The following is a 27,873-nucleotide window of genomic DNA, read 5'->3' as shown; positions in this document are numbered from 1 at the left end:
TTTGCCATGTTGATAAATGAGAAGCTACCCATGACCCAACTTCAGCGTGCACTTGAGCCCAGAACCCCCCTGTGTGCTGGGCTGCATCCCCAGAGCATGAGCAGCAGCTCTGGGGCAGCAGCACAAGAGGGACATGGAGCTGTTGGAGCGAGGCCAGAGGAGGCCATGGAAATGCTGCAAGGGCTGGAGCAGCTCTGCTCTGGAGCCAGGCTGAGAGAGGTGGGTTGGGTCAGCCGGGAGAAGAGAAGGCTCCTGAAGGAGAGACCTGAGAGCAGCTCCAGTGCATAAAGGGGCTGCAGGAAAGCTGGAGAGGGGCTTGGGACAAGGGCCTGTAGGGACAGGCCAAGGGGAGTGGCTTGAACCTGCCAGAGGGGAGACTGAGCTGAGCTCTTAGGCAGAAGCTCTTCCCTGTGAGAGTGCTGAGGCGCTGGCACAGGGTGCCCAGAGAAGCTGTGGCTGCCCCATCCCTGGCAGTGCTCAAGGCCAGGTTGGACACAGAGGCTTGGAGCAAGCTGCTCTAGTGGAAGGTGTCCCTGCCTGTGGCAGGGGTTGGAACTGGATGAACTCTAAGGTCCCTTCCAACCCAAACCAATCTGCGAGTCTGTGAATAGGGTCATCATATTATAGTTGTTTTGTCCTCTGTTTCACTCTGCATTCTTGTATCTTTCTATTAGACATTTAGGTGTTAAACTAACCCAAGATGCCTCTTTTTCTTTCTCCTCAGCTTCCAGTAAGAAGTGTCAAAGCCCGTCCCAAGAAGAAAGCTGCAGGCTCTCTTGCTTCTGTTGAGTCATCCTAAGACAGCCTCCCCTTCCCCAGCACCTGTCTCTGTCCTGGGATTTACCTGTCACTTGAGGGGAAATTCTCCAAAGGAAGGGAGCTGAGATTCATGTACATAACAGATACTGCTTTGTAGAGCTCATTCTGAGGCAAGGGGGAGGTTGGGATTCAGAACATGGAGTAGAGGATACACATCCTCAGGAATTTTCTCCTTTTCATCTCTCTGTTGGAGGGAATGTTGATACGTCTGTACATAGCCTGTTGCTTTGGAATTCTCACTGTATAAACCTAGTTGAGGAGAGTCTTTGCTGGGAGAACTGACTAGGCTTAGAGACATCCATTGCACAGAAGCTGGAAAAATATTAGACACTGGAGTTCCACAGGGGTGAGTGGCTCCCTAAAATGTCTTGTCTTGCTCTGGGTATTCTTCTGCAGATGTGTGTTGTGAAGAAGTGCCCACAATGAATCATCCTCCTTAAGAATGGACTGAAACCAATCATGGCCATCCCCTTTGAGAAAGTGACTGAAATGATGTATGCTGAGTGCTTTTGAATCTAATGGACTGGCTCATGGGAGGAGTATGCTAGATACACATTACTAGTACTGGAAGGTGAAGAGATTGGTTTTGATTTTTTTCTGGAAGGTGAAGGGAGATAATTGAAAAACTGAGTAATGAAGAAAACGTGCTCTTAAATGCACCTGTGGTGAAGTAGATACTGTAACTGTAGTTACAGTAGTAACTGTAACAGTTAACTATTGAGAAAGAAAGTTGGGCATTCATAAGATTTCAGCTCTTTTTGAAGCTGCTTGAATTTTATTTCAGGTTCTGTTGTTCATTTTGATTCCTGTGATACCATCAGTGTGAGGCGAGTCCCATGTGGTGGGAGAAGTTGGCAGGGAGACCGTTGCTTTGCCATTGAGCGATTGAACTCCATGTCATCCTGATGCTCGTTACTTCAGACAGTTTTTTCATTCTGGCAGATGACTGGGGAAAATCTCAATGTAGTCTGCAGGCATGTTGAGAATTTCAGGAGCCCTTATCCTCTGTACTGGATTTAGGAAATCCAGTCATCAGTGTATGAGAACTAATAAATAGCTGATGTATGAATTTTGCTGATTTCGGGATTCCTTTTATGGGGGGTAAAAAGCAAGGAGTAAGGAACATTAGTGATTAATGAGTCCTCTTGCTTTATCCTACTGCAGCCCTTGAATCAGTTTTCTTTGTTTCTTTGATAAACATGTGCCATGTTTATCAGTGTCCTAAGACTTGAGCAGTATGTAACACTTGGGACAGAACTACATTGAATGTAGTATATATATTGTGGGAGTTAAATTGCAGTGCTGCAGAGAAAATTTGCATCATGCCAAGCCATACTGGCTTCTAATCTTTTGAATGTTGTTAAGGGGAGATCCCCTGTACAACTGCCAACAGAGTCAGTGGGCATTTGAGATGAGTGGGGTTCCTGTTGAGATCTGTAATGAAAGAGCACTATTACAGACATGGTTGTCTAAGGTCATCAAGTATTCATTCAATCTTTAGTGAAACTAGTTGTCAAAGGAACCTGGCTCCTCCTTCCCTACTGAAGGTCATTCTTAGCTCTAGATGCAGACATTTGTGTTTGCCCACATCTTTTGCTATCACATTTCTTAAATTACAGTGGATTGTTTACAGAGCTCCGTAGTTTGCTGTTGATGATCATAGAATCATAGAATAGTTAGGGTTGGAAAGGACCTTAAGATCGTCAAGTTCCAACCCCCTGCCATATAGAAGCACTTCTGCAAGTAATATTACACAAGTATTTCTGTCTTAAAGTTAGCCCTTCAAAAGTTTGTAAAGTTGAAGATGAAAACTGATTTTTTTTCTTGTTTCCTATTGTCCTGGTGGAAAATTGTTACAAATTTACTATTTTAAGAAAAAATTAAGTTAGTTTTATTTGTAGCTTTAAATTTAAGTCTTGACAAACCATGTCATAAACTTGCATCTTCCCAGAAATACTTGTCCTAAATTACCCAGAAGGAAGGAGAAAATCCTTGATGTGGCTTCAAGTTTCACAAAGAAAAAAAAAAAAGGCAAGTATTTTGTTCTTTTTAGTTCGTTAGCAAACAGTGCATACATGTCTCACTAGTACATGCAAAGCGTGTCCTGAAGCAGTAATGCTTTCTGTTTCCAGAGGAAAGTTCTTTCTCCATCTAAGGGATAAAAATCTTTACTGATGATGTGGAAGGGTCAGTTGCGAGGAATTGCTGTCCTTGATTTTACTCTACTGAATAAAGGAGAACTGTTATTCTCTATATACCAAGTATCTGTATGACCACATTTCTGGATTACTTCTTTTTCCAAATAAAAATTTCCATAGCAAATCATTTGCGTAAATCATTGTGAGGGATTTGATTTGGAAGCCAAGGATTCATTAGTCTCCCCTTATGGTGATCCTTGTGTGCTTTCCTTGTTCACGTGTTATGATATCTCAGATTGCTGTGCTTTCATAGAGTGGCTTTCCAGAATGTTTTCTGAAATCTGTTCGTTTGTAATAAGTCTTCCTTCTTTGAAGCACAAAAGGAATTTCTGGAGACTCAGTTTTGGCATTTGTGTTTACCTTTGTCTTCCTGAGCTAAGTATTTCTTACTTAGCATTGTTGCTTGATGTTATTAGCCTGTGGCTATGCGTCAGTCTTACTTGTGAGTTTTGTTGTACAAGGGAATTAAATAACTTCTGGTTGTAAGAGACAGTCTGAAGTAGAGTTAAGGACTGTTATCTAGTATGTGATACAAAGCTGATGATGTCAAGCAGCAGAACTTACCCAGAGCAAGAAAAATGTCTTAGCATGGACACTATTTTCTTCTTCCAGTAGAAATATGACTGCTGGATTGTGCTCCACTTGATCAAAACCTCCTCATGTCTGCCACCACCCACGTGACCTCTTAGTGAGTTGCTAGATACAGTTCTGCATTGGATGGCATGTTTTTGTGTAGAAATTCCCTTGTTAATGAGAACACTGAATGTGCTGGTTTGATAAAATGCTTTTGTCAGCTGATACTCATTGTTTTCAACAGGAAATGTTTCTCTTCAGTATCATCTGTGACCTTCATTGTGCAATTAAGCAAATGGTTACATCTTCACCCAGCAGTAGAACCCATTTTGTTCAGTAAGTCTTCATACCCCTTTCCTAATATGCCTGGGCAGAGATTGAAAATCAGAGAGAAAATAATACCTAAAGTTGCAAGAGGGGTGGGGGTTGTACGTGTCAAATTTTGAGTGCCTAAAAATTGCCCTGAAATACCTGTACCACGAGACACAAAGTAAAGCCATGGCCACCTTTTGGAAAGAAATGTTGTACCTCCACACTTTATAATACTGTGAATCAGTGTTCTGCTGTTGGAAGAGACAATAGTGAAATGTGGTTTCCCATCTGAGAAACTTAATGATTTACTGCATAAAAGAGAACAGTGTTTACTTGCTTGGCAGTATCCTCCACAGTGAGTAAGAAATAGAAAGAGACTACTGTCAGGTTTTAAACCTTACATTTCAACTCAACATCTTAATTTCTTACTGTTCTTTATTGAGTTTCTGATTCTCCAACCTTATGTTTCTGGGTCCAGGGTTCTGATTTCTTTTAAGCTGGTTTCCTTGGTAGGTAAAGGATGTATTAGAGGGGTGCTGGTGTTCTTAAAATTGCAAAGCTTGTGCTGGGGAAGCTACACCTTCTCCCGTTTTAGTGAATTGAGTTCCAATCATTGTTCCTTTGTAGCCTGGGCTTTCTTCTTTTATACATCCCTCTTGGAAGTGTTACTCCCTCACAATATCCGGCCAAGTCATTTTTGCCTTGAAAAGCAAGATTTCTAGAGAATCTCAACTTCCCAGAAATTGTTGTTTATTCTTTGCCATCTTAATCAGCAGGAAATACAGTGCCTTAGGAGGAAAGCTGGATAACTATGGAATACTCCACTGATTCTCTGATCTGCACATAGCATTGTATCAAAGTTTGCATGTTACCTGTGAAGTGTCACTGTATGCTTGAGAGCAGCTATTGAGTTGAGCTGAGTTCTCCTGTCTTCCAAACTTGCATATAATGCTGGAAAGTGTGGCATATTGCCTAAGAGACAAATCTGGGGAGGGGGGGGATATTGTTGCCCTTTCTGATGGGGACACTGTATTGTCACATTACTCTGGTACTTGCTGGGGAATTGCTGAATCACATCTCTCTGTAACTCGTCAGCAGTATAGCTTTTCTTGCCTTTGCAACTAAAAATTTGCAGTGTGCCACCTGGCTGAAGTATCTTGTGCTGCCTCTGAAGTCAGATACATGGAAAATCAGCAAAGTATTCTGAAGCTATATGAACTCATAGAATCTTGTAGAATCATAGTCAGTGGACTTGGAAGGGACCTCTGGTGATCATCTGGTTCAACCTCCTTGCTTCTAGGACCAGTTGCCCAAGAGATCCTGTATGCTATTTGTGGTCTGGAGCCTACTGAGTTTAGTATTTGAGAGGTGGGTTGTGCAGAAATGCATGTGCTGTATGGGAACATGCATCAGTGTTATTCAGGAGAAAGGATTCCTCGTCACTTTTAATCTGGAATTTGGCACTATTACTAGATGCAATCAACATAACTCAGTCTTACATTATTTACAGATATTGTTAACAGGCCTACAGGTTTCAGAAGAGATCTTAATAAGAAGTGTTCAGAGTAACTTGTGAGAACAACTGAACAGTAAAGGAAGACAGTAAGCCTTTGTAGCAGCTAAGAATCTGTCTTCTGTACAGTACAGAGTTGTCCAGGAAATCCTGCTGCTCTTCTGATCCTCAAGGAATACTTAGACTGTGCTCTATAGACTCTCTGCGCTATAGATGAGAGCCTGATTCCTCTCTTACAGCACCTCTCTCTGTGTCTTATCCTTTCTAAGCTGGGCTTGAGCAACATATGTTGAGATTCTTGAACCTTTCATCACTTTGGAGCAATAAAGTTTGAATTTAACCTCTGCAGGCAGCTGATCTACAGGGAGGACCAGATGAGTATCAGGTGTCTTGCATCACTTTGTAGTAGATATGTTGAGGGAGCTCCAGAGGATATCTTCCATCTGGGCAATTACCCCTCCCCAGGACACCAAGCCTACAGTTTTGGATGAACTAAATGCTGGACTTTGCTGTGGTCATACACACAGCTGTCTGTAGAATCCCAAAATTAAGTCAGAACTGCCAGCACTCTTATTTCTGATGAGAACTTGTATCAAAATAATATGAAGTTAAAAGAAACAGTGGCAAATTGGTGGGGTTTTTTCTGCAATTTTGCAGGTAAAATTTAGGTCTCTGCTTCTTTCCTGACAACTTTTCTAAAAACCCTTGCAAGCAAACAGTGTTTTCATGCTCTCTTTCTCAGCTCCTGTCCTTTCATGACCCAGTTAAGTTTCACATGTTTTCGTGAAGCAAAGGACTACTTCCATTTTGCTGAGTGTGGAGACATGAAAAATCCTGTCTTGTAGAGCTGAAATTTAGCGTTTTTCCATTATTTAATCTTGTGACCTAGAACCATGCAGTACAACAAGGCCTAAGGCTGGATTCCCAGATGGAATCTGAGCATCTCTTGCTGATAGCATAGTTTGATGTCATTCCCTTTTCTTGTAGTGGGTTCTGGCTGAAATATGTTTACTGCAGCCCCTTTGGACAAGAGTGTTGTGTCTGCATTTAGCCAAATGTTAGAAGTAACATTTGTGGAAAAGCTGCAAAAATGAGTGAACTCTAGAGGAGCAAAAATTAAAGTCTTCTGTAATACACAGCTGTCTGAGACTAGAAGATTTGTGGCAGCAGTAGAAGTACATTGCTATACTGACTTACCAAAGGTGGGGAATTCAGTCATGTTCTTTACAGCGGCTCAGGGAGGAGACTGAGGCTGCACAGCAAGCATGTGACATTTTTACATAAAAGGGAGCTAAGTTTTTATAAGTACTGCTTAGTAACTTACCAAAAAGCAAGCAAGTTGAAAATTGTTGGTGACTTTATAAAATTAGGAGGAAAATGATTCTGATCATCGAACTGGTATTGAATACAAACCCTTTGTATTCATGCTGCTGCCTTTTTTGGGAAAGCACTGAGGTGAGGGACTTCTCACTTTGACTCCTCTGTTAAATTATTTCTCAAATGTTCTGATGTCATATAGAGATAAATGAAATTTTTACTTTGATGTGTCCATTAATTCATGTCTAAGTTCAGGCGTGCTGAGCTGTGTATGAGACAGTGTGGGTTGAATGAAAGCCCAGTAAGAAAATGGAGAAGCTGAGACAGATCTAGCCCAGTAGATTCCTTGAAGGACCTTCCTTGAAGTGCAGAAATTAGAGGCTGTGTAGTAATGCTTGGTTTTGACTCAACATTTTCATGACAAAGTTCCTGTTAGCACAGTGCTGATCTAAAGGCTGTAAGGCAAGGGAAGGGTTGGGAATTGCATTTTGTCCATCAGAGGGTATAACATACAGTCGTGGAAAAGAGCAGACACTTTTCTGGTAACAGTTGACAGGTTGAATGTCAGTATTTCCTATGTATGAGAGTGAAAGTCCTACCTGGGGGAGGGAGACGGGGGAACATGACACTGACAAACTGGGGCTCTGATGGAGAAATATGGAGTAATACTGGCTAAAGCTCTTTAATCTTGCTGGGCTTTCTAATTGAGCCACTTTCCAGTGTGGCTTGCTGAGATTATGGTGTTACAGAATACCTGTCCTCAAATCTTTGTGTTGTCCACTCAAGCTGTTTTCTAGCTCCTGGAAATATGGTAGTGTTTGTGACTTATCTCCCCCCCCTTTTTTGCAACTAGCCACTTTGAGTTCATTTATTCAGTAGTGTTGCCATGATTTATACTTTGATTTTTTATTTAGTATTTCCTTGTAAGAATGAGTAGTTTCTTTCAATTGGATCTGTATTCTATTAAAATAGAAGCAATTTTAGTCTAAAAAATACGTGTCTAACAGTTACTATGATAATTTGTGACCATGGCAACAGAGAGTTGGCATTCTGAAGGACAGATTCATTCTTTGGTTGTTTGGGGTTTTTTTCAGTCACAATCTAATTACTGTTGCAAGCATTTCAGGGAAAACCCTGACTACTTTGTTTCTTGACCGTACAAGTTCATAAAGGGACAAGGGATTTTGACATTATCTCACATCAGATTTTCATAGAAAAGGTGATGGAGTATGAGCTGAATGCGGAGAGTGAGGTGCATAAGAACTGGCTGAATGGCTAGGCCTGGAGGGTGGTGATCCGTCCCAGGCATCCTAATTGGAGGCCAGGAGCTGTCAGCATATCCTAGGGCTCAGCAATGCAACCAGTCCTGTTTAACATCTTCACAGTGGTCTGGATGAGGGGGCAGAGTGTACTCTGGAAGTTTGCTGATAATGCAGGACTGGGAGGAGTGGCTGATAGGCCAGAAGGTTGCGCAAGAAGCAGCAAGAGTTATGTAGAGTATCTGACCTTGCATCATCTCAAAACATATGGAAATCCTAATAGGAACATAATTCATTCTGATTATGAGAAAGAGGAGGTCTTTTATTTTCAACATCCTAAATGGAGATTTACAAGCTAAAGGAAGGTTCAGGACATACCAGAAGGTTGGAAAGACTAGAACTGGGGATTCTTTGTCAGACTTTGTAAAACCAACCAAACAAAAAACCCACCAGCAACAATAATTGATATGTTTCTTTTCTATTTTTTCCATCATACAATCAATTAAATAACAGCAGTGCTTTCAGGCAGGTGCTAAATTTCACCTACAAGTTGTGGATTGACCTGATATGTTTGAGATCCCAGCAGCATGTATTCCATTATAGGAATGCTTAATAGTGATTTAAAGAGTTGTAAGAAATAGATACGTTATTGAGGGAAGTAGGAATGAGCTCTCATGACTAAGAATGGCTATCTCTGCCAGCATAGAGCTGTAACGTAAAGGCTGTCTACTAGCAACACTTAATACCAGTTTTATAAGGAAATGTGCTGGATATAAGTATAGCCAAAGCCAAATCAGTATTTTCCAAGCTTTCTCTTTTCCTAGGCCCTAATGGGGAACCTAGCAACTGAATGGAAATCACAGCATTGCTGCTATCTCTTGCTAATTTGGGGCAATGAATATCTTCAGTTAAGTAGAATGTAAAATGCATTTAAAAGCTAATTTTTGTAAAAGCCACCTGCTGTGACCATTCTGTATTTGCTACAGGATTACAGTAACTGGTCAGTGGAGCCACTGTGATGCTCAGAGTCTGTTATCTCAGAAAAGGAAAAACGGAAGAGGCTAGCCCAAACTTAACTGGTTCAGCTAGTCCTGTCTCTTGTCTTTGATACTGCTCAATCTGTTTGATGATCAGTGGGCAGTCTGGAATTACACACACTGGAAAAGCCTCTTCCTGACTCTTGTCACTTTTTTGCCCATGCTGTGAAGCATGGTGATGTTAAATGACTGGGTTACTAGAGTTGTTTTTTTTTGAGGGGAAAAAGGAGTTGTTCAACTTCTTCCACTAGTTTTTTGTAGTCATTAAAAGTTTGGTCATTTACTGCAGTATGACAGCGTAAATGTAAAAAAACCCTAAGTCATCCTAATCTTGTATTGAGCTTTGTTACCCAGACTCTTTCTAGGTATCTTTTTACATTATCTTTTATGAAGACCATTAAAAAAAATCTTATACTATCACTTCAATGTCTTGCTCTTTTGCTCTCATTTAGTTTCTCCTACTTCAAAGGACCTGCTGTTTTTCTTCAATTTCTTCCCAGAGTATCATAGAAGAGGTGTTATCGATGCGGTGTGCTTTCATTCCACAGGGTGGCAGCTAATCCTCATTTCCTTTCTCAGTTATTTTGACATTTCTGGTAGAAGCATCTTTCCTGGCCAAGTTCCCCTTTGAGGCATAAGGGTCATAAACATGTAAATACTGACCTTCTGTTGGGGTTAAAGAGTGTTTGGAAAAGCTTATTATATTGTGTTTGTTTAAGCTGTATCAACTTGATGAAGACTGTAGCAGCTGACAAGGCAAAGCATCATGCAAGGGCTATATTTTGAATATTACATATTGCTGCCATTTTATGTGGGTATCTCTTGCAAGTGGTGCTCTAGGCATAACTGAACCCAAGCAGAGGTGGCACCTTCTAGATAAAAGTTACTTTGCTAGACTTAGTTATTGATGTGGGTGGGGGAGAGAGGTTGTGGAAGTTATTTATTAACCTTTTAGTCCTGGTATATTTTGGCAGGTAAATGTCTTGGATAATTTGAATTGAAATCTCACAAATGTGAGACTAGAACAAGCATACAAGTTTATGAGCTGCAGTATGAGCTTTTGTTCTTTGCTATCAAGTTTACATAATTGCCTCCCACCCCCTGCCCTAGTTTCTCATTATTGATGCCTGTAAATATTTTTCATTAAAAGGCTGCTGGTTTTTTATCTTCTCAAATTGTTCTAATTTAACTCCATGTCTGTCTTTGTGTTTAGTCTTCTGCCATTCTACCCCTCCATCGTTGAATAAAGATATGAAAATTAATAGAGTCCTGCTATTTCTGCTGTGTGAAAATCAAGGCAGGTTAGGAGAATCTGGTTTGTGCTGGCTTTGTTTCTTCACTTAGGTGGTGCCTCTCACTTAAGTTGTGTCCACTCCTGAAGCTGTTAACTGAGGACTTGAATTCATACTGCGTTTGTTAAGTAGATTTTTTGCTCCTGCAGGTACAGATCACAGTAGAATCAAATACTGTTACTGTTACGCATCTCAGAGTCCTGCATAAATGGCAACTGCAAACGACTTCTTGGGAGGCCAGAGGGTGGGATGAATTTATATGTACAGAGTGGTGAATATCCATTTCTGGGTGGAAGTGCAGAAGCATGCATGATTAGTCAGTACTACATAGCTACTACACCCAGGCATGAAATATTGCACTGGTGAGGAAATAGTTGCAGTTTGCAGGGCAGGTAGCAAGAACTCAGCTTGCTTACTGAAAGCCTTGTGGTGCAGGCAGCAGACAGAGGGTGTGTGAAATTACAAGGAAAAAAAAATGGGCTGTGAGAAGAATTTTCTGCGGTTATCATCAGCAGTTGATCCTCCACAGGCCCTGCTAAAGTTGGTAGTCAGGGCTAGCAGTTGTAGTGACTGGGATAAGAGAAGAATCTCGCAAGGTTCTACTGGCATCAAGTGGAAACTTGGTGTTTTGGATAGTACTGAGGTCTCGAGTTGATGAACTGTGGTCTCCAGCTTTTAACAGCGGCACTAATGGACTGAGTCTCTGGTTTTGATTGAATTGAAATCCTTTTTGACTTTAAAACTCAGCCTAGTCCCCATCCTCCTCCCACCACTACCCAACCATTGCAAAGTGTGGTTTTCCTCTGGGACTCTTGTGTAGGTGGAGCCTTTCTCCTCCTCTCCCTCCTTGCTGTCAGTTTGTCCCACCAATGCTATGAATATCTAACTTGTCAGCCTTCCATCTCCATGGATGTCCTCAGGAAGGAGGCAGATTTGCTGCTGCTTCTGTATCAGCAGCTCAGAGTTGACATTCCCAACACCAGCAGTCAGAAGCTGAAATGTTTATGTAGTAAATAGAAGGTATTTGACTCTATTTCTGGGAACGTGCAAAAAATACTATGTGGTTATTTTGCTAAGGCTAATATTTCATATTCCCACTTTTCCCAGAGGACAAGTGTATATTCCTGTATTTGTTGTACATTCAAATATGGTACAACAGCACTTGACCTATGCAGAATTATTACAGGAGTAGTTAATGAGTTGCACAGGTTTGGACTTTGAGTTTGCCTGTTCTGTTAGAACACTGGCAACTCTGGAATTTCAACCTCTTCTCCTGGACTAGCAGGCTCAAGTGTAAAGTACCACTAAATTTGTGAGTTGCAATCAGAGATGATTGGCAAGCAGTTTAGTCTACCAGCACAGTGACAGAGATAATCTTTTTGGATCCTCAAGGTGATTTATCTGGTCAAGAGCATTTGTCCTGGTTTATGACGTTGACTCATTAGAGCTGTCATTTAATAACATGGATAACCATGAGGCTTTGGAACCATTCTGCACATTCATTAGGAGGTATGTGCACTTCTCATCAGCCTAACTGCCCATGGAGTAAGAGTACAATTACCTGTCCTGACCTGGCATGCTTTTTTATACCATTTGTGGGGGGCTGATTTGTGTTCTTCCTAGCATACGGAAACCATTAGAATTGTTTCTAAATAGTAATTGTCATTTGGCTACATAAGACAAGGATCAAAATGGGAACAAAGATACAAAACAATTAATTGTCTTGAATGTGATGTATTTGTGCTTCTGCCTTGGATTTAACATGTGAAGCCAGGTCTTACGTTCCTTCTAATGGGCTACGCTTAAAGGCAGTGATCAGTGAAAAACTAAGTTTCATTTTAGAGCTTCTTAGTCTACTGGCTATAAGTGGTAGTATCAGGAGTATAGCGGTATATCCATGATGTTCTGATTTTAGCCTTAAAAATGTGTATTGTTACATTTCATATAACTGTGCCCAGCCATTTGGCTGCTTGTTATCTAATCCATTTTGGTTTGCTTGTGTGTACCTTATAAAAAGCTTTTCTTTTCCAGTTGTAAGTGGGCAAAGACCATTTTGAGTGGGTACATGTAAAGAAAAGGATTGGAGAGTCTACAAGAGAAATAAGGAATTATTTAAGAATATGTGTTTACACCCTCCAGACGGCTCTTACATGTGTTTGTATAATAGCAAATTAGTGGTGAAGGAAACCAAAATTTCCAGTTCCTTAGCACCAAAAAAATATCACTCTAAACTTCCAAGAAAGCTGGAGCAGTAAAACCTCTGGTAACTATGGACAGGTAGATGGAGCTTTTTAGTTAAAACTTCATTCTCTTAAGCAGTATAAATTCTCTGGCACACAAACTAAATAACTGTGATTCTGTGTATCAGAATTGTTTTCCTGATAGTACAGGAGCAATGTGGTTCCAGTAGGAATGCAAACATGCTGTTGCTATGGAGCTTCTGCCATCATCATAGTAAAAGACACAGCAAATGCTACTACACTAATCTTGCAGGAAAAAATAAATAAATAGATAGATAAATAAATAAATAAATAAAACAGCAGTCATAACCTTAATTGATTTTTACAGAATTCAGTAATAATATGTTCTAGCAGTGAAATAGGAGAAACAGTCCCACCAAATACGTTTGGATTCTTTCCAGAGTAAGCTAACTTGTGCCAGGATTTATGGTAGATTTCCATGCAACAAGAAAGCAGAAGCAAGAAGCAGGGAAAGAAGACCTTATCAGTAAGCTTTCAGGTACAGCAAAACAAGTGGCCAAGGAGAACATACATTGGTTGAATGAAGTCACCGTACACAGATGTACTTGTCTGTGGTAGAAGAAAACACCCATCCTGAAGAAGTGCCTGGAACGAAGATTTTAATTAGAACTATGAAACCTGAAAAAATGTGGCGTGTTTAAGACTACTCACTATAGAAGGGGGAAGAAGTAATTGAGTACATCGTTTAGTTTAGATTATTCTTTAATCCTAACTTGACACTGCCATTCCTATTGTGTATGCATCTCACCCGTGCATCGCACATGGATTTGTGGGCATACAAGATGGTATTTTACTAACATTTTGCATACATAAAGCTTTAAAGGTTGTCTTATAAAATACATTATGTTTTGAATTTAGTGAATTTTGCCTGAATCCTTTTTTTGCAGAAGTGTTCAGTAATGAATGTAGGCTCCTTGAAAGCAGAATGTCTGTCTCCCCACATGTGAGATCATGCAAATATAAATCAAATGCAGTGATCTTTTCTTGCTGCCATAATATGTATGAAATACTGATCCAATGATTTCTTACTCCTCAGTACATCTTGTTTTCTAGAGTTCTTTGAAGGTGATTAAAGACATTTCTTGGTAGATATTCACATAGTCATTTGAGGTTGGTCTTTTTTTCTTTTTTTTTTTAACTTTTTGCCGTGATTTTCCTTTTAACCCTCTGCTGATAGCCTGTACCCCTGAAATCAAAAGGAATTTAACTGTTAATATTGTTATGTATCTTTGGTTTTCATATCTATGTTCAATAGCTTTTACAATGCATCTTAACCTGCATCATTAGTGGATTTAATATATGATTCACTAATGATTCTGTATCAAGTTTTAAAGTATTCTACTCAGTTCCTTTTCAACACCACTTCTGTTATCTTTGTGGGTCTTTCTCAAAGTAATTGCCTCCTTGGAAAATTAAAAATCTGGATATATAATTAAATGTGGTAAAAGGTCTGGTAAAAGTTCTTAATAAAATTGCCCTGTTCCTTTCCTTCTGAAATTGCCTGTGAGGAAGCTTAAGGGATCTAATTTCCAGTCATATATAATATACATACAATGAACTTAATCCCAGCATTCCCAGAAATAGAGGTTTTTTTTCATGTAGTGGGTGCTTACTTTGTGACTAAAAAAACCGATACTGTGTCTTCCTTGGTGTCTTTGAATGTGCTACTGGCCTCTCACACAGTAAATTCTGCCAATCTGTTCTTATTGGCCTTACTGAATCCAGAGAGCTTTGACTCTGCCACTCTAGATAGTTTCATTATGTGTTTAAAATATATTTACAAAGAAATAGCTGATGTGGGAAGAATGTTTGTGAGGTCTTTGACTGCTACTTACCAGTGGATCCCATGATTTCGTCTTTGTTCCTGTTGTATTTTACTGTGAATCCAAGGACAGTTTGTAGCAGAATCACTTACAGGCCACAGATTGGTACCTTCCTGTCTGTAGGCTTGTGGGGACAGCTGTTGGATTTTGAGAGGTGTGACGAGCTATTAGTTTTCTTGAGGTGGGTCTTTTCCATCAAATACCTTGTAATTTGAGGTGAGGCTAGTCTCTAAACTCTGCAGTGATGTGAAAACCAAAATTAGTCTGTGGTTTTATACTTGTTTTGACACTTCCAATTCGATCACGTTTGTTTTGCCAGTTGCTAGCCCTGTTCTAAACATGGCTCCTTCCTCGATCTCTTTCATGAAACTATGACAAGCAAGGAAAAAACTTTCATCAAATTGACATTACGGAGATGTTAAGTGCATGCTCTTTCAGCTTGAGTGTTGCTCACTATGCACCTTAAAATCTGGCAGTATTTTTTTCCTAACTGCAGAAAAAAGGGAATTAAACCTAGGAGATACATTTCACGCTCCTCGTGAAAATGCAGCTTTCTCTTTCTGGTGAGCTGCCTAATCCATTGTGCTGTGAAATTTCTATCCTTCCCTTTCTTATTGCGCACAAAGCAAACATTTTTAGTTGAGTTTGACAGGCTCGTAAAAGGAAGCCATTTGGAAGTGAGGAGGGCTAAAGTTTTGTAGAATTTCCAAGCAGCTCTGCACTGAATCATCAGTCCCAAGAGTATAGAGACATTCCATAGAAATGTCACGTAGTCCTTCTGGCATACTGATGAGGAAGCAACAATGCGCTTTCAGTCAGGTTCATTTTAGAAGTCTCACTCAGCTTGCGATAAAAACTTAGCATTTAGTAATAGAACAGTTTAAGCAAACCCAAGATCCAAGGTAAGCATACAGTCCAGACTTGGGCTACTTTAGTTATGAGGTGGAGACAAACAAACTACATGTTTGTAGTGTGTTTTAGTTTTATTACAGTTGCACTTCTTTCCTCAGGTTTTACAAGCTAAACTTAGTAAAACCTGTAAAGTCTACCACTATTCTAACAATTGTAAGACTTTTCCTGTCAGGGGATGGTGATTTTTAACTTACTGTATACTTAAGCATTGGTTTATCTTTTAATATTCTAAAGTCGTTTTTCCCTTCAAATTTTATTTGAAGCAGGACTTGTGCTTTATTTTGGAATTTTGACACTGATCAACCTTGAGAAGTCGAAGGTAAATAGTATGCATTCAGGAGCAATAACCTGCTGAGAGGCAGGGCAGGAGATTAGCTAGCTAAAATATCTGTAACATTTATTTTAAAACTTAGCAGTATACAGTCACAGCCACATCATTTTGTATTGGAGACAGATGTTGCATCTGTTCTTCTCTGAAGGTTACTCAAAGCAGTTAACAGATTAATTTAAGTCATGTGCTATCCAAGAGTAACATGTTGCTATCTGAAGAGACAAGAAAGCTTACCTGAAAGCTTGTATGTTAATCCCTTTTGAATTAATTTCATTCAACCATACTGAATGTAAGGAGAAGCACATCTGATTAGCAATAAAGAGCTTTTGAGAATACTTAATAAGTTAATTTTTTATAGAGCAAAATATTTGGAGAGTTAGAATATGCTGGAATCAGAAGGTACTGATTGCATCTGAAAATGAGTGGTAATGTTTAAGACTGCTGCAGGTTCAGATCTAACTTAAAGCAGCTGTTCTTGAAAGCAGCTGCCTGGTTTGTTGGATCTGAGAAGTGCACCAGAGCTAACTGTCCAAGTCCTTACACTGCCAAGTACAACTCTGCAAAGACAGGTATGCTTTAAAAATGTGCAAGAAAAACTGGAAAATAAATGTCCGTTAAATGACACATATGATTAAATGTACGATTGTGTATAATTAAATACATGAAACTATTGCAAAAGCTATCTTTCAGTCTTCCTGGAGGACATGAAAATGTTTCTGTTGCCCATGAATTTGTGGCATTGTTTTATTCTTGTACTCAATTTCTCTCTTTTATATAGATGTGCTGAATCTTGACTAGCAAAACTTTGTCAGACTAAAAATAACGGCAGTATAGAAAGAAATGAAAGGGCAAGGCAGGGCCTGACCGCTTCCCTGTAATAGGGGAGGAGAAATGTGCTGCATTTCCACAGTTTTAGTTGCTGAGTTTCAGTGCACTTCCGTATCCTGTAAACCCTGTAGTTTGAGTATTTTTCTCACCAAGAAAGCTGACATAGAACCTGCTGATTTAGTAGTAGTAGTATTTATTTTATATATGATCCCTATATGAACCCTAAATACAGGTGAACAGAGCACCTGAATAGCATTTGAACTAGTGCGTCCTTCCTTGAGAAACACTACGTTTTCTTAAAGCAAAGAAAAACGAATGTAGAAACGAGGGGATTTGACAATATGTAACTTATGTACAAGTACCGTAACTGCTTGTGAACAGCAAGCCAAACAGTATGCTACATGTAGTGTAGCTGCAGTAAGAGTTTCTTGTTAGCATTTCAGATATTAAGATATTGGTTTGAAATTTCTGTCATAATGGAACAGGATGTCTTTTTTGTTTCTTCCTAAGGCCCTTATAGAAAAGTGATTGATTAAATTACCCTTTGATCTGAAATACAGTTTCCATTTCCTGTTGTTCCTGTGGCAAACTTTAAACCCTTTCCAAAAAAGCTCAGGACGCAACTGCTGAATCACCTGAGATATGTGGTCCAGCCAACCCAGGTTTATCTCTCTGATAAAAGTGTTAACTGTCTTTACCCAGTTAATGGTGCTTCTGTTCACTAGTTATCAAGATTTATTTGGATTGTTACAAAGAAGCAGTGATGGTTGGAGAGGGAAGAATCTCTCTTCAGAATAAATTCAGGTTGAACATGTTGCTAACCAGATGTAATGCTCAATGTTTTCTGCATCTGCTGAATGTATGTCTCTGGTATTTCATGACAGTTACATGTGTTAGGTACTGTGCAGAAATACTCCTTTTTGTTTTGAGGTGTTCTTACTCATACATTCTGAGATATATATTTACCCCCTTTTTAATATATATATATGTATAGTTGTGTTGCATTTAATTGTTCTTTTTCTAAAAACAAGACTTGAACTTTCTGAGAATTTTTTTGTACTTTATTGAGTTTTGCCTTTGGAAAAAATGACAGATCAGGTCTCCTTGACCCATCTAATTTTTGGCTGTGGACTTCCAACAGTGGATGCTGATAATACATAACAAACAAAGCAAGTACAGAGTGATTTATTCTTTTTCTCTTGTCCACACTGTCCAATATATAATCAAGTAATTCCTAAGCCAGAGGCCGCTTTTTCACATTATATTTAGTAGCCACCAATAGATCCATCCTTCATTAGTTAGTCCATTTTGTAATTGTTCATCTTTATTTTTCATCACTATATTTATTGTTCATCCATACAGCATCATCCAGCATTAAGCTCCATTATGTGTTCCTACAGAAAAGTACTTTTGCTTATTTGTTCTAGACTTGCTGCCTCATTGCTTCACTGTGCACATCCTTTCATTCTAAACTCACATCAAATTATCTTTGCTAGCCTCACCCTTTTTTTTAAGGCTCCTTTTGAAGTCTAAGTGGCCTGAAGTGAGTAGAGACAGAAGAGGTTGTATAATGAATATGTATTATTTTGGTTATTTTTGTTGTTACTTTTGTTGTTATTTTTGTCTAAGCACTTTCTTAGAGTTAAAAAAAATATTAAAAACTATTCTTACTGAAGCTGAACATAAAGCAGGTATTTTCATGGAGGTGTTATTTTATCCCAGGATTTTAGATTCACAGCACCTGGTGATTTTTGTTGATGTGAGGAGAAAGGGGAAGGAAGTGTGGGTTGGTGTTTTTACAGTGGAAGAATAGGAACACAGAGAAGGTCTAGCTTTGCTATGGGTGGGAAGTGCGTGCTTGCCTACTTTCTCTTCTTCCTGGAAGTCTGCATTTGGCTGACTGTTATATCTGACAGCATTTGAATCTCTAGATGCCTAAGGAGTCTGATGTTGGGGCAGAGACCGAGGAGTGGTTAATCACAGATGAGGTTCTCAGACATGGTGGTGAGTTAACAATAGAACACAACACATAACTTGTAAATCCAGCTAGACGGGAGAATTATTTCCCCAAGAATACTGTGTATATGTATACCAATACAGTCTTTCACTTGTATACCAATGTCCTTGTATACCAGTACAGTCTTTCGCTAGTCTATGGCATTTCTTCACCCTCCTAACTATTTGTCTAACATGTCTTGAGTTGCCACTAAGTCAGTTCAAAACATTACTTTCACTTTTCCCCTACCTGCATTTACCAGAGAAAGCAGTGCTACTTAGCTTTGCCCATGAATCCAAAACTATTGCATTGAATATAAGCAGCTTTTGCAGCACCTGAGATTACAGTTTGCGACCAGTCAGTTTCTTCTCATAAACTGTGTTTGAGATGTAACAGAGCAACACAGCATCATTTCTTGGCTCCAACCCAAGGACTGTATGATTATTCTATCATAATATCCCTGCTATCTTTCCTGCTATACTGCTCCCTCAACAGCCCACATCTATGGGAGGGATTGTATCTCAGCAGTGCAAACTAGAGATGGAGAAATCATCTGAAGGATACCAGCTAATCTAAGAAATTGGCCTTTCTTGGCATACAGAAAAATATAGAAGACTCCAGACAAAATTCCCCTGGGTACAGAACACAAAACATCAGCTCAAGCAGCATCCCTGGCATTTAATAAGATCCAGTTCCTCAGACAGTAGTGAGATCCTTTGCTGACATCATCAGGTAGTTGTCATGGTTACAAAAGGACCAGCTGCTAAATACAAACTATCAGAAAGATGAAAAAAAAAACCATCCATGTCCAAGCAGGAAAGACACAATGTATTTGAGATGATTTGGAGATCAGAGAGAAATAAAGGGAATGGGGTCAGCAACTAGGGAATTAAGCAGGAAATAAAAGCAAGAGGAAAGCAATTTAAAAAGGAGATATCCAGAGGTGGGTGATCCAAGAGCAGACTCCCTGGGAACTTGACATGCTTATGTTTATAATTAACAAAAAGCTTTCAAAGAGAAATCTCAAAACAATATTCCCTAGCAAAAGTCCCTTTTGGTTTATTCTCTTTGAGCTTTGCACGTTATATACTAGGACAGAATGAACTGTGGAAAAGTATGTTCTGATACTGAAGGGTGGACTGAATTTTTGCCCCAAGATAATCCAACTAGCAGCATAGGTGAAAAACAAACCTGAGTATATGACATGGAAAAGGAGATTTGCATACAGCACTCCCAGCTGTGCACCGTCTCCTGTTGACATTTTGGCCAAGATCCATTTGAAATCAAGTGTTTTCCAAGATGTAGCCTCTATGTGCTGCACAGTTTTGAGGAGGTAAAGATGTAGATAGCCTTTTCTTTGTTAAGTTGATGAAAGCTAATTCAACCTTTTGTTCTGATTAAAACTAATGAAAAGAGTATCTGAGATAATAAAAGGGGCCTTATAGCCTGACATGAATTAATACTGTAGTGATTCCCTGAGCCAAGTGGGTTGGAATCTTCAGTCAATTCCTGCAGCAGGATGGGAAATCAGGTTTCCATGGATACTGAACCAGAAGCAGCACTGATACAGGAAACAGAAGCTTAGTTTCACTACAGCTTGCTTCCTAAGCAGGGGTCTTCCCCCTCCCCCACCCTCTATTTTTAAAGGAAAGGAAGAAAATGGACATTAGAGGAATGTGGTATCCCATGCCACAGCATGTCATGCCCAGCATATAAACCATACTGTAGAAGGGGATAAAGTTCCTGTGGTGCACATAAAGAATTTGCTGGGGAAGACAGTCTGAGTTATTCCTGCTTCAGGTAAAGGCAAACCCACTCATGGGATTGCTTTTGCTCAGGGACCCGGATATACTTTGTGGGTAATGTGGGAAGATGGGAAGTCTGATGTGTACCAGTAGTGGTTTGGTTTATATACCGGGCATGATGTGCTGTGGTATGGAATACCTCTTTGGATAGTTTAGGTCAGGTGTCCTGTCTCTGCTTCCTCCCAGCTTCCCCTCCCCCCTGGCAGAGCATGAGACTCAGAAAGTCCTTGATCAGAGTAAACATTACTGAGCAGCAACGGAAAACATCAGTGTTTTCAGCACTGTTCCCAGGCTGAAAGTCAAACCCACAGCAATGCACCAGCTACTAAGAAGGAGAAAAATGACTGCTACTGCTGAAGCCAGGACATAGGGGAAAGTAGTAAAATAAATAAAAGCCTACTGATGCATTTCTGTTAGAAGGAAAAGGTTTCAGTGAGCTGAATGAACTCTGGCTGGAAAGCGACTTAGGACGATACATTTAAATACACTAGTGCAGAAGACATCCTAATCATGGTATGGGTCCCTCATTAGCTGAAGCTTGCATGTTACTGATACAATGCAGAGAAGGCATAAAAGCCAAACAAGTACGTTTGATGTGAATTTGCAAAGAAACAGGTTGAATTTGTTCCTCAAAGAATGATGTAATGCTGTCTGGACTATTAGAAGGTAGGAAAGATGACAGAAAACATCTACTATGTATACGTATTTTTAAGCAAACTGTCACAGATAACTTGCATGCAAGAATCTTAAAACAGCTGGCTAATATACTTGCTGTTATGATGCATTCTAGAGCAAAACAGAGAAAAAGTGAACATGTAGGAAAACAATGAGTCTTTCAATAAATGTTGTTTTTAACTGGGGAATTTTAATCTGTCAAATTGGCTGATGTCAATTCCACAGCAGTAGTCATGTAGCTGTGTTATTAATAATGTCTTAAATGCAGAAAAGAAATGCTGCTGAAAAAGATTATCTATGAACCAGAAAACAGAAAGTAACACCACTATTGCAATAGCAAATAAAAAAATTAGTATTGTAGATTTTTTTTTTTCACTGTTCTGCAGACTTGAAGCAGAGACTGGCATTTTTCCAGTGGCTTGAGATGGATGGTTTATTCATGGAGGTTAATATCCCATTCTCTCTTCTCTTTCCCTCACCCCACAGCATTATTTGTGACCTTGAAATAGCATTCCTCTCACTAAAATGTGTTGGGAGCCAATAATGGTGATGGACTTTCAAGGAGTCCCAGAGTATCACCTGTTTATCCATTAGGTAATGACAACCAAAATTACTAAACTCAAATAAAATTGTGACTGGGCCAGTGGTAAATTCTTACATTCCTGTACTCTCACTAGGAGCACGAAGTGAAGTGTTACAGATGTATTTAAATTGTGCCATTTTGGAAAGATTTTTTTTTTTAAATACCAATCTATTGCAGCAGATTCTTTGGACATTCAAATATGCTTCCTGGAAAACAAAACAGAGATATTATCTTATTCTAATAGCTAGAGGCTTCACTAATTACAAAAGCTTTCTTTCCCAACTTCCAGTCTGACCATGCCATCCCTAAACTGAACAAAAGGCTGGCTGACTGAACTAAACAGATCTTGATTTTCAGTTGTAAAAATCTAACTTTCTAATGTAGTTCCTACAGACTTCATGTTGTCTTCAGAAATAAACAAACAAGCAAACAACCAAAACAAAAACAAAACAAAAAAAAAAAACCAAAAAACCAAACAAAAAACAAACCAACCAACCAAAAACACCACAGAGCCTGAGTTTGGGAAACAGCAACTCTCTAGCTCAGTGTATGTGTTACAAGTCATCCACTGCCTCAGCAGTACTTCACTGAAGCCAGGAACATGTCCTGGCTTAACAGTGGAGGGGACATGTTGCAAACAAGTCTAGAATATCAGGCCTAACATATGCAGGGTGCGTGAGTGACATTTTCTGGGAATCAGGCACTAACTGAAATAAAGTTCCTTCAGATCTTGACAGGGAAAAAAAAAAGGAAGGAAAAAAAGAAAGGAGGCTACAATGCCTTCTGCAATGTCAGTAAGATGCTGGAGAGTCAAAGCAAACTGGCTTTTGTAGAAAAAAGACAAGTTCTGCTGCTCTGCCCTTTCTAACAGGGCTCCAAACTGACAGGCTAGTGGAAATCAAACTGCAGTCATTATGTATGGAACTTCTCAAACCCTGAAGAAGGTATTTGAATGTATTAAAAAAAGGGAAAGCACCAAATCAGATTTTCAAAACAGAGCCTTGGCCTAGTTTACATTTGTAAACCAGTATGATTTCCCTTCATAAGTACCAAAGAACAGATGTATTACTTCATGGCAGCTAACATAGAGGTTCCAGGTAAGTGGGAGCTTTCTGTGTTTTTCCTGCAGGTGTTGTATGGCTACGACCTGTAATTGATTTTAGGGTGGACTTGCATCCGTGTGGGAGGCACTGTACAGTGTTACTGACAAGGCACGACCCTAAATATAGCAACTTGGTTAAAACAGTAGGACAGAGGTTTAAATCTGCTCTAAAAGCGGGCAGAGAGAGCCCAGCCACTGCTGTCAAGTTACATAAATCACAAAGGTGGCAGAGCCTGGTACTGCGATTCGTATAACCAGCTTCCCGCCGCGAACGGGGCCTGCCTGGCACCCGAGATGCGTACCCGGCCGTGTGGCCTGAGGGGTGTGGGCAGCGCTGCGTGCCTCTGCTCGGACCCGGACGATACCGTGTGCGACCGCCTGGGAGTTGGGCTGGCCGGGAGACTGCGCCGTACGCGGAGGAAAACTGCCCGGCGTTCACCGCTGCAGCGAAGGGAGCGACGTCCGCGGCCGAGCACCGAGCCGGCCCACCGGCAAGCTCCGCGGCCGCGCGACACAGGGGCTTCAGGCCCGGGCCAAACGGCTCGGAGCCCCCAGCACAGCCCGCGCAGGACTACCCGCGAGTCGCAGCTCTCGCTGGGGGCACCGCCCACGGATCCCCGCGCAGTGCGGGGAAGCCCTGGCCGCGGCGGCCGCGCATGCGCACTGCGGCAGCACTGCGTCTCCGGTGCCGCCTGGCCTGGCGCCAGGGAAGCCCCGCGCCGCGGCGTGCCGGCAGCCGGGCAGCCCGGGCGGGGCGGGGCGGTGGCCGTGTTCAGCGCGTATTTATAGCGTAGGGAATTCCGCCTGGCTGCGGGAGCGCTTTTCCGTGGCTCGGGACGGTGCGTGTGGCCTCGGGCGGAGAGCTGAGGCTCCCGGCCCCTGCAGGCACAGCTACCGGTGCCGTGCGGAGCCGGTGCTATGGAAAGCCCGTGTCTGCGGGGAGGACAGGCAGAAGCTGCAGCTGCGTCAAGGGACACCCCCAAGGACTAGAGAGCAGAGCCCAGAACGCGGTCACCTTCTGAAATCAGTGGCAGCTGCGGCCGTGCGATGGGTTTAGCGATGCCCCGTGGTCTGCCACGTCAGGCAGGTGCACAGAGCCTGGGTCTGCTTCGGCCTGGCGCTGCGGCAGCTCCTCCGCTTGCCGCGGGAGCGGGCGGAGCAGGGCGCTCCCCGCAGGCCTCCGGAGTCCTAGAGATTCCCCTTTTCCGGAAGCAGGCGTGGGCGCGCTGCCAGGGCCAGAAAACTCGTCCGCATCGAGGCTGCCGAGCGCGCGGCCCCTCCTGGGGATCGGGGGGGCAATAGTGCGAGCCACGGCAGCTGGGGGGGGGAAGCGGGAGCCTTGCCCACGAGACAGCGGTGGCGGCGCTGGGGTCTGCCGGGCACTTCCCCTGCCGCTTGCCCAGGCAGGAACTAACTAACCTCGCTCGCATTGCGGCCGGGGCGTCCGCGCGCTCTCGGGGCCCGGGGGTGGGCGCGCGTTCCGGCGGCAAGCCGGCTCCGCTCCTGGGCTCCCCGCGGCACCCCCCTCAACCGGGACCGGAATAGCCATATAAGGAGCGGGAAGCCTCCGCCGGAACCGGGACTTATAAGGTTGCTTCCTAATATGGAAAGTGCGGCGGAGGCTTCCGGCGGGCTGGCCGGGACAGATGGGGACTGGGGACCCCGGGGCCCCGGGGCCAGCAGCCGTGCGACGGTGCTGCCCACGGCGGAAAATAGGCCCACAACGGGCTCAGGGCTCCAGGGTCGGGGCGGGAGGGGCCCCCACGGTCCGGCTTTCCCCGGTACCAGGCGCTGACACCGGGGGGGGTCTTCCAGACCGCATCCATATTAGGGTTTCCTGCCTTCCATATATGGCCATGTACGTCAGGACCGAGGCGGGCTGCAGCCGGTGGAACCCAATATATAGAAGCAGCTCGGGGGCGGGCTGGGAGCCGAGCGCTTCTAGCGGGCAGAGCCGGGGAGAGCCCCGGGCGGGCGGGAGGGCGGGCGGGGAGCCGAGCACTTGCAGCTGACAGCACCGGGGCTACCGTGGCGCAGGGCACGCAGCAGGCGACGGCCGCCTCGCCACAGCCTGCCCGTCCACCGGGCCCTCGGCGGCAGCGCCACCAAACGTCAGAGTCCGAACCCGGCGCCCTCATGGCCACGGCCAAAGCAGAGATGCAGCTGCTGCCCCCACTGCAGATCTCCGACCCCTTCGGCGCCTTCCCGCACTCGCCCCCCTCCATGGACACTCACTATCCCAAGCTGGAGGAGATGATGCTGCTCAGCGGCGGGGGTCCGCAGTTCCTTGCTCCCCCCGGGGCGCCCGAGGGCGCGGGTTTCGGCGCCGCCGGCGAGCCCGGGGAGCAGCACTTCGAGCACCTCGCGGCAGGTAAGCGCGCTGGCATCGCCCGGGCTGGAGGGAAGTCCCGGTCCTCTGCGGGGGCAGGGCGCTCGCGGGGGCTCCGCGTTGCATCGGCGCCCCCTTCCTGGCGGCTGCGCGGGGGGATTCTCCGGTGTGCGTCAGCGGCTGGCTGCTGCTGGAGACCTGGCCGCGGCGCTGCAATACGTTACGCTCGGTTTTTAACGAACCAGAAGCAAAGATCTGGGGCTGCGCTGTGTGGGGACGGCTCGCAAAGCACTGGCAGCAACGGCAGTGGCTGCTGGAAGTAATCGCTGTTCCTCTCTTTTCAGACACTTTCCCCGAGATCTCCCTGAACGAGAAAACCGTGCCAGAAACCAGCTATCCCAACCAAACGACGAGACTGCCACCGATAACCTATACGGGGCGTTTCTCCCTAGAGCCAGCCCCCAACAGTAGCAACACCTTATGGCCAGAACCCCTCTTCAGCCTTGTCAGTGGGCTGGTGAGCATGGCTAATGCACCTCCCACCTCTACGCCTTCTTCATCATCACCATCCTCCTCACAGAGTCCCCCTCTCAGCTGTTCTGTCCAAGCTAGCGAGACTAGTCCAATTTATTCGGCTGCACCAACTTTTCCCAGTTCCAGTGCTGACATTTTCCCTGAACCATCAACCCAGTCCTTTCCCAACCCCTCTGGAGCCCCCATCCAGTATCCACCTCCAGCTTATCCGACTGCTAAAACCAACTTTCAGGTGCCAATGATCCCGGATTACCTGTTCCCTCAGCAACAGGGTGAGCTTAGTCTCGTTCCGACTGACCAGAAGCCCTTCCCAGCCCTTGAGACCAGAGCACAGCAGCCCTCCCTCACACCGCTGTCCACTATTAAGGCGTTTGCTACTCAGACTGGCTCCCAAGAGTTGAAGACCCTCAACACTAACTATCAGTCCCAGCTGATCAAACCCAGCAGGATGAGGAAATACCCAAACCGTCCCAGCAAGACCCCTCCTCATGAGCGACCCTATGCCTGCCCAGTGGAATCCTGTGACCGGAGGTTCTCACGGTCTGATGAGTTAACGCGGCACATCCGCATCCACACTGGACAGAAACCTTTTCAGTGCCGCATTTGCATGCGGAACTTCAGCAGGAGCGACCACTTGACTACACATATCCGCACACACACAGGAGAGAAGCCATTTGCCTGTGACATTTGTGGCAGAAAGTTTGCCAGAAGTGATGAGAGGAAGAGACACACTAAAATTCACCTTAGGCAAAAGGACAAGAAAGTAGAAAAGGCAGCTCCGGTCTCAACTGCTTCCCCAGTTTCTGCCTACTCATCCTCTGTGACTACATCCTACCCCTCCTCCATTGCCACCACTTACCCATCGCCAGTGCGCACAGTGTATTCCTCCCCTGCTCCCTCTTATCCATCCCCTGCACACACCACATTCCCATCACCTTCTATAGCAACCACTTACCCCTCTGGCACTGCTGCTTTTCAGACCCAGGTGGCCACCTCCTTCTCATCTCCAGGGGTCACTAACAATTTCAGCTCACAGGTGACCTCAGCACTTTCAGACATGACGTCAGCCTTTTCTCCAAGGACAATTGAGATTTGCTGAGATTACGTTCTGGAACAGGAGATTTCACCTTTTCCACTCGTATTATCAGACATGAAGTCTCCAACTACTCCCTCAACAACACACATTGCAAGGCTATTTAATTTTTTTTTGAATTTCAGCTGCCTGAAACAACTGCCGTTTAAGTTTTCCACCTCTGTTGAATGACTTAATTTGCATGGACTGTGGATATAAGTTCAGTATCATTTTCCCTGTAAACAGTAGTCTCTTATTAGGAAGAAAGGACTCGATTAAGTATGTAGCTGTTGTAAATTGTACATGTGTCCTGGTTTGCTTTCCTTTAGGTACTATTGATGTGAAAAATCTTTGCTTCTCCATAATATATTATTTGGAGTTCACAGGGCCATATTTTGTAGATGTTAATTCTATTTCAGTGACAATGCTGTAACAAGTTTCAAACTTCTTTGGGAACAGCACTTACTGTATTTGAGCATGTTAGAGTGATGCTATGTAAATATCTCCCAATGAGACACTCACATGTGGCAGAAGTTTTGTTTTTAAAATTACAAGTCTTGGTGCCTTTTTGTGAAGCCTTGCTGACGTCATGCATTTGTGTGAATGGATGCTTTGCATCTTGCCTTAAAGTGAAAGGTATGTTACTCAAGGAATGTAAGAGAGAGCAGGGAATGGGTGGGGAGGGGAGCACCAGAAAGCCCTGGGGTCAGAATGTAAGCAAAAAAACCACCCCACACCTCTCAAAGTTTATTTTTGCTACAAAAAATGTAAATTTATATATATATTCAGGAGTTGGAATGTTGTAGTTACCTACTGAGTAGGCACCATTTTTTGTATGTTATGAACATGCTGTTCATTATTTTGTGGTTTATTTTTACTTTGTAATTGTGTTTGTTAAAATGAAAGTGATTGTTTGGCTTCTAAACACATTGAATGCGCTTTCTTGCCAATGGGATATTTGGTGTACAATACCCTTCAGAAAAAAAAATAAAATATCAAATCGTGTGGACTTACACATATTCTTTTAAGTTGCTACATAGGAAGACTGTGATGCAGCAGCCCTGACTCCTTGAGTAGCTGAGAAGTAACAACTGCTGCTTGTCTCATGGGGAAATACCTACATAAAGAAAGGAGGGGAGACCAATCACTCTAAGTCCTGTCCCTTAAAAGGACATGGATGGAGCACACATGTCCTTGCATTAGGTGCACTGCCTGCTCTTTTGAAGTGGGCAAGACTCCTGTTTTCTGGCTTCTCAAGAAGCATATGAGCTAATCTTAGGAAGAAAAACAATTCTCCCAGTG

At 42.9% G+C, this 27,873-nt stretch overlaps 2 protein-coding genes across 5 annotated transcripts in view; both read left to right on the top strand.

Moving 5' to 3' along the window:
* The window catches only part of REEP2 (receptor accessory protein 2), a 34,663-nt gene extending 12,697 nt beyond the window's left edge, over positions 1-21,966 (top strand). For 2 of the 4 annotated variants that reach the window (XM_061360146.1, XM_061360144.1), the window contains one exon: positions 725-1,895. In XM_061360146.1, the coding sequence (XP_061216130.1) occupies positions 725-799 (75 nt within the window). In that variant the 3' untranslated portion in view covers positions 800-1,895. Of the gene's footprint in view, positions 1-724; positions 1,896-21,437 lie in introns of those variants that run through there. The other 2 variants (XR_009726502.1, XM_061360145.1) reach the window with 2 other exon arrangements.
* Positions 21,967-24,543: 2,577 nt separating this feature from the next.
* Positions 24,544-27,573, top strand: EGR1 (early growth response 1). The gene is made up of 2 exons (XM_061360122.1): positions 24,544-25,007; positions 25,310-27,573. Exons 1-2 carry the CDS (start codon positions 24,773-24,775, stop codon positions 26,596-26,598), a joined length of 1,524 nt encoding a protein of 507 aa, XP_061216106.1. The 5' UTR covers positions 24,544-24,772; the 3' UTR covers positions 26,599-27,573.
* The last annotated feature ends 300 nt before the right edge of the window (positions 27,574-27,873 follow it).

The sequence above is a fragment of the Neopsephotus bourkii genome, unplaced genomic scaffold (genome assembly GCF_033783945.1).
Source record: "Neopsephotus bourkii isolate Nb327-2 ecotype Australia unplaced genomic scaffold, CSIRO-AGI_Nbou_v1 NB_1016, whole genome shotgun sequence".
In the NCBI taxonomy this organism is placed as follows: domain Eukaryota; kingdom Metazoa; phylum Chordata; class Aves; order Psittaciformes; family Psittacidae; genus Neopsephotus; species Neopsephotus bourkii.
The sequence above is the reverse complement of the archived record's forward strand: the minus strand, read 5'-3'. Positions and strand labels throughout refer to the sequence as shown.